Source organism: Plecotus auritus (genome assembly GCF_963455305.1).
Source record: "Plecotus auritus genome assembly, chromosome: 1".
Lineage (NCBI taxonomy): Eukaryota > Metazoa > Chordata > Mammalia > Chiroptera > Vespertilionidae > Plecotus > Plecotus auritus.
The window spans coordinates 49,586,726-49,600,531 of NC_137770.1; the positions used below are offsets into that span (position 1 = coordinate 49,586,726).

General features: G+C 50.6%; 1 protein-coding gene across 11 annotated transcripts in view; it reads left to right on the forward strand.

The window, feature by feature from the left end:
• Positions 1 to 13,806, forward strand: part of MEGF11 (multiple EGF like domains 11) — a gene marked incomplete at its 5' end in the record, with an annotated part of 349,005 nt that overhangs the window by 268,751 nt on the left and 66,448 nt on the right. For all 11 annotated transcript variants that reach the window (XR_013960411.1, XR_013960412.1, XM_080664633.1 and 8 more), the window contains 3 exons: positions 1,030 to 1,150; positions 8,229 to 8,365; positions 13,042 to 13,254. Coding sequence is in view for 9 of the 11 variants with exons in the window: in XM_080664633.1 (XP_080520759.1) it covers positions 1,030 to 1,150; positions 8,229 to 8,365; positions 13,042 to 13,254 (471 nt within the window). The remainder of the gene's footprint in view (positions 1 to 1,029; positions 1,151 to 8,228; positions 8,366 to 13,041; positions 13,255 to 13,806) is intronic.

Sequence of the window (13,806 nt, forward strand, 5' to 3'; positions counted from 1 at the left end):
TGGGGCGCGCCCATGGCCAGAGGAGCTCACTAAATTTCTCCCAGAAGTCCCTTGCTGGTCAGGGCCCAGACCTTACCTTGTAATTCTCTTCTGATCATAACCCAAATGCCTCTGCTCACCTGGGACCTGGCGCTTCCAGGCCACTTAAAACAGAGGGGGTGAGGGCCCTGGCCAGATACCATGCATAGATTTGGGTAGTTTACTCTGCTTGTTCCTCTCCCCTACCTCTTTCCCTCAGACCCCAAATAGAGACTCTGGCTCCCTGGAGAGTCTGTATTGTCAGGGGACCTCTAAGACTGCTTTGTTGAGACCCACTCAGAGGCAAGATTGAAGTCTCTTTCTCTCTCACACACACATACACACACATACACTCTCTCTCTCTCTCTCTCTCTCTCTCATTGAAGGCTCGGTGGCCTCCCCAGCACCCCTAGATCCTGATTGAGGGTGGTCCCTGCCCCCGTGTCTGGCCAGCTGCAGGGCTAGCTCCAGCCAGAGGCCAGGGCCACTAGACTAAGACCCATAGCCACGACCCCATGCCCATTCCTACACATGAACCTGTCATGGTAACTGGGAGCCTTCCAGAGCCTGGGTTGGGGTGTGCCCCAGATTCTCCCTCTCTCTGAATCTAGGCAAACTCTTGAAGGCAGGATCCATGGCCACTTCTGTGTCTGTGCCCATGCTGTTCCTCCGCCTGCCATGCCCTTCCATTCTCCCAGCGAAACTAACTTCAACTTTAAGATCCAAGTGAAAGGTCTCCGTAGGGAAGCCTTCCTTAGCCCTCCCTCCCAGAAGAACCCTGTTTTACACTGAAAGCACTTAAGTCATTCCACAAGTACTGGCCCAGGTACACCGTCCAGTTCATTATGTCTGAGCCCTGCTTCCCCCTCCTGGCAGGAAGCAGGACTGCATCTCAGCTGACCTTGTGCCTAGTACACTGAAATTCCTAGGGGACCCTGGAGTGTTGGGACTGGCAGCACAGGGGCCCAGCACTGGTGCTGCTGCATCTAACACCTCTTCTTCCCCATGCAGCTGCGAGGAGCTGTGCCCACCTGGGAGCCACGGGGCTCACTGTGAGCTGCGCTGCCCCTGCCAGAATGGGGGCACCTGCCACCACATCACTGGCGAGTGTGCCTGCCCCCCAGGCTGGACGGTAGGTGGGCCTGGGTGGGGTACTGTAAGAGGTCTGAATGTCACTCACTTACACCCTGGAGGGCTAAATTCCTCTCCCACCCTAAATAGCCTCCCTCCTATTTATGGTCATAGGCATCATTAGACACTGTCATGGACACAGCTCTGAATCCCAGGTCTATGATCTAAGTGCTGTGTGTCCCGGGGCAAGTTACTTAACTTCTCTGAACCTGTGGTCCATCACGTGATAAGTTGTTGAATTCTTCTCATAGATGGGCTCTGTCTTTGGGCATAGGTACTCACTTGAGCGACCATGGGTTCTGGGCCGGAAGTGGCAGAAAGGGCATGGTGTACGGGTGGAGGAGGTAGGGAGACACAGGGTATGGATCACCTGCATTTGCAGAACCTCAGGTTCCCAGCCTCCATCCCCTACATTCACACACACACACACACACACACACACACACACACACACACACTCTGATTCTGTGGGCTCAAGAATCTGCATTGTAACAAGTGCTCCAGATGGTTCTGATACAGCCTCAACCAGTCCAGGTCTCACGTCTGGGAACCACCCTTGTGGGAAAGGCAGTGGGATTTATAATTTCACAGGCCTAAATTTAGGTCTCACGTTCAGTGCTGTCCCTATAAAAACCCTCTGGTACTCTGGTCTCTGCGTTCCCATCTGCAAAATGGGCATAACAGCAGTCAGCCCTGCCCTCCTTAGCTGCCGTGGCTGGCAGAAGGCTCAGATGAGGCAGTGCATGCCTTGAAAATGTAAGTGCTCTGCACGTGTTTGTGTTATGTGGATGCCACAGACAATCCACAGCCTCCTTTTAGCCAAATGCTCCTGATGCCTGTGCCCCTCCTCCCTGTCCATAGACCCATGCTCCTCAGAAGCAGCGAATCACTAACTTTCCTGTTTGGGGGAAGCTCGGTGACATGGCTGGGGGCCTCATCCTGGGGTCTGAAGCTTTGCAAAGCCAAAGAGGACAGGGCTGCTGAGCAGGAGCCGAATATTGCAGGAGGCTGTGCCCGTCTAGGTCTCCGGAGGCAGACAGGAGGGACGCCTGCAGGGCCCATTGACATAGGTACAGACTGGCCAGAGCTTTTTAGGGCAGGAGAGGACCTGGGGGATCATCTGGTCCAGCAGCACCCAAACCTGGCTGCACACTAGAGTCATGGAGTCTGTGTTAAATGCAGATTCCCAGGTTCCACCAGAGACCTTCTGGGGCCCAGTGAACTCTATTTTTAATAAGCTCCCAGCTGATTCTGCGGCAGCCAACTGTGTCTGCCGCTCTGCATTTGGAAATAATTGATCGAGACCATAGGAGTTCCTTCTGTTTCACAGAACCCTTGGGTTTCTTGGGGGTGAGAGTCGGGGTGGGAGCCTAATAATTAGGACTCTGGCTCCCACACACTCCCACTTCTCCATTTTAATCTATGCGTACTTTCTCCGTTGAGGTTCTAGGGGAGATTTCTCATAAAAACAGGGTCTCTCAGCTTTAAAAAGGTTCGAACACCATTGGTCTGTTAATACCTTCCCTTCTCATGTGAGGAAGACAAGGCCCAGAGAGGGTAAGTGACCTGCCCAAGGTCACACTGCTGCTGAGGAGGGAGGTGGAGCTAGGATCCAGGTCTCCTGACTCCTGAATCCCAACCCTTGGTGTCTGTCTGTCTGTCTCTCTGTCTCTTCTGAGGAGACAAAGGGGCTGCTGCCGCCTCTCCCACCTGACCCACGCTCTGGAAAGGCCTTCTTCTCTGCAGCCAGCTTCCAGAATCCCAGCACCCTCCACTGGTCCTCAGAGGCCCAGCGGCAGGCAGTGAGGTGGGGTCAAGAGGATGGGGACATGGTCCTGGAGAACAGGCCCTGTGCCTGTAAAGGCCTCTAGAGAGACTGACGGAGGCTGGGGAGCGAAGCAGGGGAAGGGAGGAAGCCAACACAGGAGAGATTTGTTTTTGTCCCCAGCACAGTGAGAGGTTTGTTCTCCAGAAGACAGGAAACTCTGTCAATAGAAGCTTTGGATTTGGGGACTTTATGTTTTTAATTTTATTGTAGACAATTGCATTTCTATTTTTGACACAGCATTTAACTTGCAGATTTGTATGAATTATTAATACCCCTCGTGTATGTAGAGTCCCAGTGCCTGAGGCCCCTCCCAGAGAGGGTTGGGGCCAAGGAGAGGGTGCTGGGCAGAAGGGTCCTCCCTTTATCCTCCTCCATGGCCTCACTTTCCTTTGGCCCCTGTTGGTGTTACCTGGATGCCACAATCAGACCTAAAGACTCCAGTTGCTAACTCACACAGTGCAGCTCCCCAAGGAACCACGGCATTGTGCAGAGCTGGAGAGGAGCTGCCAGCAACCCTGGCCCTCCAGCCCCTCCTCAGAGATTCCTGCCACCAGGCCCTGCGTATGCCCACGGGACACTCCACTTGCCCAGCTGTGCTGAGCCCATTCCAGTGGACGGCTTTGCAAAGAGCCTGGGGAATTATTTCCTCTCTTTTTCTGAGCTCTCAGACCTTTCAGAGGAGAGAAACCAGGTGTGAGTAGCTTGATGCGAGCAGGCACTGCAGATGGACGTGATGGTAGGAGATGTGGTCACCCCCACGAGGAGTTCCCAGTCTGATGGTGGAGGCTGGATATAGTGTGTGCATGTACCCATGAGAACCACAGGCCCGAAGAGAAGGGATCCGTTACCATGGAGGGCCAAAGAGAGGCGTTTGGAGCGAAGGTTGTGGAATCATAGAAGCTCAGGTTTGAGAAGGATGATTCTGAAGCCCCATGTCCAGGACCACAGTGATAATTAGAAACGCCTTCAGATGCTTGGAGAGGCTGAGATGTCTCCTTGGCATGGCCTTAAGTCCTTTTATCATCTCAGCCCCCTCCTTTTTCATGCTCCGTTTAGTCACTGTCCTCTTAAAGTGAGGCTGGTATCCAGATTTTGACAAAACCAATGAACAGGTCTAACCAGTTCTGAGAGCAGCAGGACTATTGATTGCCTCACTGCATCTCCAACCTCCCAGATGCCACACAGCCCGAGGTCCCTCTACAGTTGGAGCCATGCACTTAGTTGGCCATAGGGCAAGTGTGTTAGGGCTGTCAGAACCAAGTAGCACAGGCTGGGTGGCCTAAACAACAGACATTTACTTTCTCATAGATCTGAAGGCCAGACATCTGAGGTCAAGGTATTGGCGGGGTGGCTCCTTCCGATGCTCCCCTCCTTGGCTTGTAGATGGCTGTCTCACATGGTCTTCTCTCTGTCCCTGGTCTGTGTCCTAATCTCCTCTTCAATAGGACATTCGTCATATTGGATTAGGACCCGCCCTAATGACCTCACCTTAACTCTATTACCTCTATAAAGGCCCTATCTCCAAATACAGTCACATTCTGAGGCGCTGGGGGTTAGGATGTATGAATTGGGGGAAACACAATTCAGCTCATAGTAACAGGAGGGAAACCACATTGGACACAGCCCTCTCTTAAGATGATACGTTCCTGCCTGCTCTGGGTTCTGTGGATCAGGTGGGAGAGGCAGCAGCAGCCCCTTTGTCTCCTCAGAAGAGACAGAGAGACAGACAGACAGACACCAAGGGTTGGGATTCAGGAGTCAGGAGACCTGGATCCTAGCTCCACCTCCCTCCTCAGCAGCAGTGTGACCTTGGGCAGGTCACTTACCCTCTCTGGACCTTGTCTTCCTCACATGAGAAGGGAAGGTATTAACAGACCAATGGTGTTCGAACCTTTTTAAAGCTGAGAGACCCTGTTTTTATGAGAAATCTCCCCTAGAACTCCCCACCTCCGCCTCTCCCCAAAAGGCTGTTCTTCTAACCAGCAGTGATTGACTAGTTTATGTGGTTCTTTTCCACTCTTTTCAGTCCCAGGTTATACTGGGCTTCTAACACACACCCCTCATGAGATGTCTGCTTGGGTGGAATTAATATGAATTAAGTGCCTGCGCTTTAAGACACTGATCCTTCACATCTCTAATCCCACTTAATCTTTACAACCACCTAGGAGACCCAGGGTTACCATTCCCATTTCATAGATGAAGAAACTGAGGCTCAGAACAATCACATAACTTGTCCTAGCTCAGGCATCTGGGAAGGGGTAGAACTGGGATTTGAACCCAAGTCCTGACTTTGAATCCAGTGTTCTTCCCACACCAGTAGCAGGTCTTCCAATATATCAAATTCTTTAAGGCCTCAGGACCTCAAGCCCAAGGCGGGGTGTAGGGGTTAGAGACCTGGGTTGCCTGCAATTGGGGAATACCAAGCAGTCGCAAGGATCCCTGATTCCCCCAGGAAATGTTGAAGGAAGCATTCTGTGCTCCAAACTTTCCCACTGGGCTCCTCAGGGAGCCTTGGTCTTGTCGTGTGTGTGTGTGTGTGTGTGTGTGTGTGTGTGTGTGTGTGTGTGTGTACATGAGGGCCCCACAGTGCTCCACAATAGGGAGATAGGAGGTATAAGCGCCCCCCGCAAGAAGGCTCAAAACGTTTTTTCAGGGTCAGAGTATCCTTGTCCACCCCAGGGCTGCAGAGGACGACTCAGAGGACAGCCAGAAAGACTCCTCTCTTCCCTCAAGAATCCCTAAGCTTGTGGGGTGCAGTGAGAAATGCAGGCCCCTGCCACACCCGGGCTCCCCCACCTCCTCCAGGAGGAGGAGGGGCCCCTCCTCTGAGTAGCTTTTCTCTGCGGCTCTCCTCACACACCCACTCATCTCACTGCCCTTCCTTCCCCCTCTCAGCCCCCTCTCAGCTGCTCGCTGTCTGACTTATGTGTGGAGGAGACATCTGAGCTAAAAGGCCTCCCACTTAATTCATTACAAGTAAATTGAATGATATTGAAAGATGTCTCTGGTCAGCAGGATTTTCCTGCCTAAACTAGCTGCCTCAGGGTTGGCAATTATCGGTGCTTAATAATTGTGTGTTGAGCTAATTGATTAATTAATTGTGGGAGAAGCCTCGATCTCCATAAGGGAAATAACTACCTCTGGCTGGGGAGAGGCTGGAAGGGCAGCAAGAGACAAGAGCAGGCTGCAATTTCTGTTTGATAAAGATCTAAGATTCGCCCTAACCAGTGTGGCTCAGTGGATAGAGCGTCGGCCTGTGGACTGAAGGGTCCCAGGCTCGATTCCGGTCAAGGGCATGTACCTTGGTTGCGGGCACATCCCCAGTGGGAAGTGTGCAAGAGGCAGCTGGTCAATGTTTCTCTCTCATCGATGTTTCTAACTCTTTATCCCTCTCCCTTCCTCTCTGTAAAAAATTAATAAAATATATTTTTAAAAATCTAAGATTCATGTTCTATTTTCAAAGTTACCTAATTATAATACCACAAGGCTAACACTAAGGGAAAGGAAAGCCATGCCCTGCCCCACTCACAAATCCCACTCACAAAGGCAACCACACTCAAATATGTTCGTTTCTCCTGGCATTTTCCTCCATATTTCTTCATACAACTGTATAAGGGTGTTCACTTTCATGATAGCAAAGGTTTTTTCTTCTGTTTTCTTTGCTTCCTGCATGGTTCCTTTTGTCTATTTGTCTGCTTTGGTCTTCTTTCATGTTAGAGCCTTCTTGTTAGAAGTCTTCTTCTAACAAGTCTTCTTTGTGTTGGAATCTTCTTTCATGTTAGAGCCTCATTTCAAATACCTGGTGCTCCTTGGCCACCTGCTCATATTTTACCATGAGCCTCAGAAAAGCTGGTTGGCAGCCTGGGTGCGGGGATAGATGCCAGGTGTGTTGACTGATGGGATCCTCAAATACCAGAATCTGTAGGTCTTTCCTCCTGAGCTCTCAGTGTCCCCAAAAGGAATCCTCCAGAATCCTACCACAGAGAGTATAGTCTGGGAATCTGCATTCTAGGAGCTGAGCAAGGAAGAGAGCAGAGAGTCTGATCATTCAAAGGAAGAGCTCTCAGGATCCCCGTTTCCCGTGGAACCCCACCCTCAGCTTGGTATCCCTGTGTCCACAGCCTATGTGGGCCAACCTTGCTAAACTGCCAGTCTTGGGAAGCCATCTGTCTATTTGAAAAGAGGGCACAAAAATCTGGGGTCTAATTTCCTCCTTTTTTTTTTTTTTAATCCTCACTGAGGATATTTTTCCATTGATTTTCAGAGAGAGGGTGGAAGAGAGAGGGAAAGATAGAGAGAAATATCGATATGAGAGAAACATATTGATTAATTGCCTCCTGCATGTGCCCTGACCAAGGCCTGGGCTCAGAAGGAGCCCGCAACCAAGGTACATGCCCTTGACCGGAATCGAACCTGGGACCCTTTGGTCCTCAGGTCGATGCTCTATCCACTGAGCCAAGCTGGCTAGGGCTAATGCCCTCTTTCATAAGTTTTCAAATAGTTCTCTGTTTCATCACACCTGCACCTTGGCCTTCCGAGGTTCCTGCTGTCTCTGATTCCTGAGCTTTTCTGAGATTACAAAGCAACCTGATGTCTTCCCACACTCCCTTGCAGGCACTTAGCATTGCTGAGAAAGCAGAAATCTCAGCAGTTCTGTTCCTCCACCTGCTTTTCCTTCCAACAGTGACATCTCTCATCCTCTATAGTCTCCTCCCCCATTCCTTTTGTCCTTATAAGTTTATATCTTCCCCCCTTTATTCTGGTATTAGGTGGGTTTGGGAAAGAAGTAGAGATTAATGTATGTTTCCAGATCAGCATGTTTAATCACAGTCTCTTTGTTTTTCCTCAGCACTTTATTGTGTACCAATGTGAGAGCACTTTGCACCTGACACTTTAGTTACCTGCTTTTCCTCGTCTCTCTCCCCAATAGACTAGGAGGACAGGAATCAAGTCTTAATCATATTTTTATATCTTTTATGTCTAACAGTGCCTGGTAAGTAACAGACACTCAGTAAATAAATGTGTGCTGAATAACTGGATAAACAAATTGGCCTCAGTCTGCCCATCTCTAAAATGGGGCTTTGGTATCATGTTGTCCAACTTTCTATGCTTCTATGGTTGGGGAGAAAGTTCCACTAAGGAAACAGGGTGGTCCCTTAGGCCATAGCCACAGTGCCACTTCTAGGAGAGAGTGGCCTTAGGATTGCATCTCAGAAGCACCACCTATGCTGTCTTTCCTCCTCTGTTTCAGGGAGCAGTGTGTGCCCAGCCTTGCCCACCAGGGACGTTTGGCCAGAACTGCAGCCAGGACTGTCCTTGCCACCATGGAGGACAGTGTGACCACGTGACTGGGCAGTGCCACTGCACAGCGGGATACATGGGGGACAGGTAAGGATGATGTTAACTATTGTCCTTGCTGTTCATGTCACTCATTTTCACGGCAGCCTTGCAGAGAACAGCTGATATTTACTAGCTCACAGCATCCTCCCGCCAGCTTTCCCATTCCTTTCTCAGAGAGCATTCTGAGTCCTGCCAGGGAGATTTATCAACTCTTCCTTCCTCACCCTTGGACTGTTGAATGTACCCCCTACCCCAGTCCAGAGACCTGAGCCCTGAATGTGCATTGATTCACCTGGGGAAGCAGGTGAGCACCTACCATCCACTCTCTACTTTCTGCCCTCCTGGAGGGAGGCAATGGCACCAATAATGCAAAGAAGCCAAGAGTGCCAACTCATGTCGCACATTATGCACCATTTCTTCTAGAAGTGGATTTGTATTCCTAATGTGAGTTCTGCCCAGTGGATACTGACATCAGTTTGCATCCTCTGAAGACCTACGGTCTGAAAGCAGACTGAACAAGGACACCAGTATCCTGGGATCAAACCAGCCTTGCAGAGTGGATAATCCACAAAACACATAACTAAGGAATAACCGCGTGGGCACATTTGCCACAGTAGGAAGGATGCCATGATGATAGGATAGGGTGCTATGGAAGAATGAGAAACAACCAGTGGGCGGGACCAGGAATGTTTCAGTGTGGTGGTGAGTAGACTCAGAGCTGGAAGAGGACATTTGCCCATAAGACTGGGGTCAAGCCTCCTTCCTTGCACTCTCATCCACATGTTTCTCTTTGGGCAGAGAGAGGAGCAGTAGAGAGGAGGCCCTCAAACCCCATGCCTGGTTCTGGGGACCCATGTTTCATCTCTGGCCCTGGATTTGCTTGCTCTGCACAGGCAAGGTGGGATGAGAGGAACATTTGTCTGCCATTCCTCTGCCTCCCCTGTCCAGGTAACATTAGGAAGCAGAGACAGGGCTGAATCAACCAGTGAGTCCTTCTGCCTCTGACTGACATAACTCTCACTAGAGTCAGCCCCAAATCCTTATTGATGGCCAGAGTAGAGCTTTTCTGTTGTTAGCCATGGGATTGCTCTCACCTCACCTGAAGTCTTCAAGCCAGATCTGATCTCTTTGTGAGCCAGGGTTTATCTCTATGAGCTTCCCAAGCACAGAGCATGGGGTGTAACAGCTGGGGATCCATCCCTCCATGATCTCTGTCAGAGATTGGGTCCCTAAGGGAAGGAGGGGAGGAAGGACTGAAGCACTGAGCCCACCTTCCCATCCATCCTCCCCCAGTAAGGAAACACTCAGGATGAGCCAACAGGGACAGGAGCGGGAAGGCAGGAACCAGGACAGGACCCCTTTGTTTCAGCCACTTTCACAGGATGGGGAATATAACCCATTTGTTGGAGAGGAGCAGGCCCAGGGCTCCAAGTGACTGGACTCAACACCAGTAGACCCTGCTTCATTGGCACTCTCCATTTTCAATGCCAGGATGTCCCAAATGGAGAAGCAATCCATCCCTCTTCTTGTTGGGGTCCAGCACTTGGGCTTGGAGTGGAGAGAAATCTCAAAAGCCTCAGGGTCCTCTAGCAAGCTTCCCCAATCGAACAACAGAGAAGAGCTCAATAGAAGGGCTGGGTAACATTGGGTTTCCCACCACAACGGGCTGCCTGGTGTTTAATATTTTGTAAAATTGCCTCCATGAATTTTGTAGGTGACAGCTGCATTAACCCACCCCAAATCATCACGAGCATATTAAAACTGAGTGGGTGTAATAATGCAGGCCTCCCCGGATAGGCAGAATCCAGTGCAAATTAAACATGAAACGTAACGAGGGCTTTGCAGCTCATTTTGTAATTTAATTGAGCAATGTATCTGGTTGTTAATGGCAATATCAGACACATTAGATTGATATGTTGCAAAGGAAGGATGTTTAAGTAGAAAACTAATTCCTGCTGTGATTACCCTTCTGTTCCGCAGGCCCCGTTATTAGCGTGCTTTGTGTAAAATTCATTAGCAGTCGTTGCTTGATCTCTAAATAAATAAGTTATTTAAATTGTGAGTATGAAAAAAGAGAGGCTGATTATGCAAATGGATTAGATTGTCAATATTTCATTTCCAGATCCTTTTTCTGGGGCTGTGGAGTCAATCACTTCATAAACATGGCCGGTGGGGAAGTGCCCTCCAGAGGAAGCTCACTGTCCAGGGATCTGCCCGGTTCCAGTGAAAGGGAAGAGGGGTCAGGACGCTTGGGTTTCTTCCCCTGATGTCTGAGACACCCCAGGGGAGCCACGCTCAGTGACTCCTGGAAAAATCCATTCTGAGGCAGAACAGGGCTGGCGATGCATATAGTGATTTTTTTTTCAGCTCTTCAATGCTCTGCGTCCTCCCCTTCTGCCTCAGTTTCCCTCCTTGCCTCCTGCCTCCCCACCTCCTTCCTGTCTTCCACCTTCCATTCTTTCTCCAGACCTTCCCTTCTTTCTTCCTCTTCCTCCCTCTCTTTTCTGTTCTCTTTCCCTTCATGAGGCCTCAACTGGCTAAAATGCAGCAAGATTTGCAGGAAGATGATCTGGGACAGCCTTGGGCAAACTACGGCCCGCGGGCCGGATCCGGCTGTTCTATCCGGTTCTCTTGCTCTCCCCTCCGCTCCTTTACTTTGAATTTATATTAGTTCACACAAACACTCCATCCATGCTTTTGTTCTGCCCTCCGGTCCAGTTTAAGAACCCATTGTGGCCCTCGAGTCAAAAAGTTTGCCCACCCCTGATCTGGGATCATCTCAGCCACATGCTGACTTTATGAGGTTGGAGCAGGCATCTCACCTGTCTGCATCTCAGCCTCCTCCCCTCCAGAGTGAGGGTGATGGGAAGATCTGCTGCTTTGGGGGCCTGGGGACAGGCTTTGGGAACGAGCAGCTGGAAGCCCCTCTCTATCTGGTGCCTGGGCTGCAGTCATCATTACTCCTGTTGCCCCCTCCTTTTGCCACAGTGGCTATGAGAGGTGAGACTGGGTAGCATCTTCCTATGAAGAAAGGCTGGGGGTTTGACCCCAGTTACCATCTCCTCCCTGTCATTGTGGGCTCAAGGCAACAAGGACAGAGACAGAGACACCCTATTGTGTAGTTGCCAAGACTCATGCCCAACACCCTCTCTGCTCTGTTCCCCAGCCACTTGCTGGCTGACCCTACCACATCACAGGGGTCTGGCCACTGACCCTCACAATAGGCAACCGAGGTTACCCAGACACAGGTCTCCAGCCCTGCTGTGGAGAACACTGGTTCTAACTCAAGACTCTCCAAGATTAACAAAGAAACTAGGGCTGTATTTTTTTAAACATCTCTTGTTGCTACCCCTCCCAATTATTGTAGAAAACCTGGAAAATGGGGAAATGTGACAATTCAAACACTTGTAAGTCCCCAAGTCCACTCCATTATTAACATTTTTGAATTGTTCCCTTTGAGCTTTTTTATGTCAGAATCTGAGGCAGAAAGTCAGATGGGCTCTGTTATGAGAACTACAAAAAACAATATTTACAAGAGTAATAATAATAAGTAACATTTCGTACCAAGCCCTTACCATGCACGGACACCTTTCTAAACGTTTACACACATTATCTCATTTCATCCTCAAACAACCTGGTGAGGTTTGGTTCTTATCCCTTTTATGATGAGGAAGCAGATGCCGGAGCTGTAGGTTCTCCATTCTCCACACCATCAAAGCAGCACCGGGACCAGGATAATCCCAAGCCCCAGCGGCTATTTCTGCTTGTCTCTGGGAGGCAGGAGTTGCCCGCCTCTTTTACTCCACAGACCCCCAGGTTTACCCCTTGTCAGATCCAGTTGCTGTGACAGTGAATTTGCATCCCCTGGGCAATAGCCCTGGGTGGGGTGAGGGGTGTCTGGCATGTGCAGGGAGTTAGGGAGCAGGGGACACACCCTCCCACAGAGGATCCACAGCCAGTGGCTGTGGGTCTGAGTCAAATAATTACCATTATGCTGGGAGCTCCAAGTACCAGGCCTGAGCAGAGGCAGGACACAGAGAGGGCCTACTCCTTTTTTTGGGGGGGGGGGGGGGCTCACCAGCTGATGGGAGAGGCTCAGGGGACCCTCAGTCCAAGGAAGAGGAAGTCTCCAGTCTGATGGGGAGGGGAATTCTCTAGTCAGATGAAAGAGGCTGCCTCTAAGATGCCACCGATTATAAAATGCATCATTATTTTATATTCTGCTAAGAATGAAAAATACCGGTAATTGCACTATGACGTGCCATCAGTTATAAGACTTAACTGATTTCAGAGATGTTGAAATGCATTTTTAAAAGGTAAGCTTTAGTGTTTAATGGGTAGAGAAGTTTCACTTTGGGAAGAGGAAAACGTTCTGAAGACGGATGGTGGTGATGGTTGCACAACAATATGAATGTACATAATGCCACTGAACTGTATACTTAAAGTGGTAAATTTTATGTAACATATTTTATTGCAATCAAAAAATGAAAAAAACAAAACAAAACATAAAGCCTATAATCAATGAAATGTGATTGTGCAAATTCAGTGCGGGAACCAAGGGGACCTGGCACGAGGGGGGAACTGACCGTCCTGGCGGGCCGGCATGCCCATGAGTACTTTCTGGAAGAGAGGGAAAGGGGAGGAGGCTGTGGGGGGTGCATGCTGGGTGGGTCTGGGAGGGCAGGTGAGGGGCATGGCCTCAGCCCTGTTCTGCTGTCCCACAGGTGCCAAGAGGAATGCCCCTTTGGGACCTTCGGCTTCCAGTGCTCACAGCACTGCGACTGCCACAACGGGGGCCAGTGCTCACCCACCACCGGTGCCTGCGAGTGTGAGCCTGGCTACAAAGGCCCACGCTGCCAGGAGCGGCTGTGCCCCGAGGGCCTGCACGGCCCAGGCTGCACCTTGCCCTGCCCCTGTGATGCTGACAACACCATCAGGTAGGAACTGGAGGTAGGGGTGGGGTGGGCACTGGTGGAGAGAGGGCTTCTCAGGGCACAGGCCCTCACCTGCAGCCCGGTCATCCAGGCAGGACAGTGGAAGAACTGGGACCTCAGCAACCATCTTTGCTGACCACTTTGATGAAAAGAATGGAAAGCCCAGGCCTCACAGACAATCAGGACCAGGACCCAGGTCAACTGCCTCTGTCCATCAAACGAGCTGTCAGCATTGAAAATGGGCTAACCTGACCCCTACACCAGGAGCAAGAAGGAGTCTGATGACTTCAGAGGAGTGGGTGGGGGTGGGGTAAAGTCACACAGTCCTTACAGGCCGGAATGACAGGCTCCCGGAGCCACAGGCCCTGGGGCATTGTCCTGGAGAGCATTTCACCTCCACACGCTCTGCATTTAACCAAATGCTTCCCCAGCCCCAAGGTGCCCAGAGATAGGACTGCCTGGGCAGAAGCAGGAGCCACAGAGGGCCAGCACTAGGCGGTGTGGCTCTGCCCAAGCCAGTTTGGCTCAGTTGTTAGAGTGTTGGCCCATGGACTG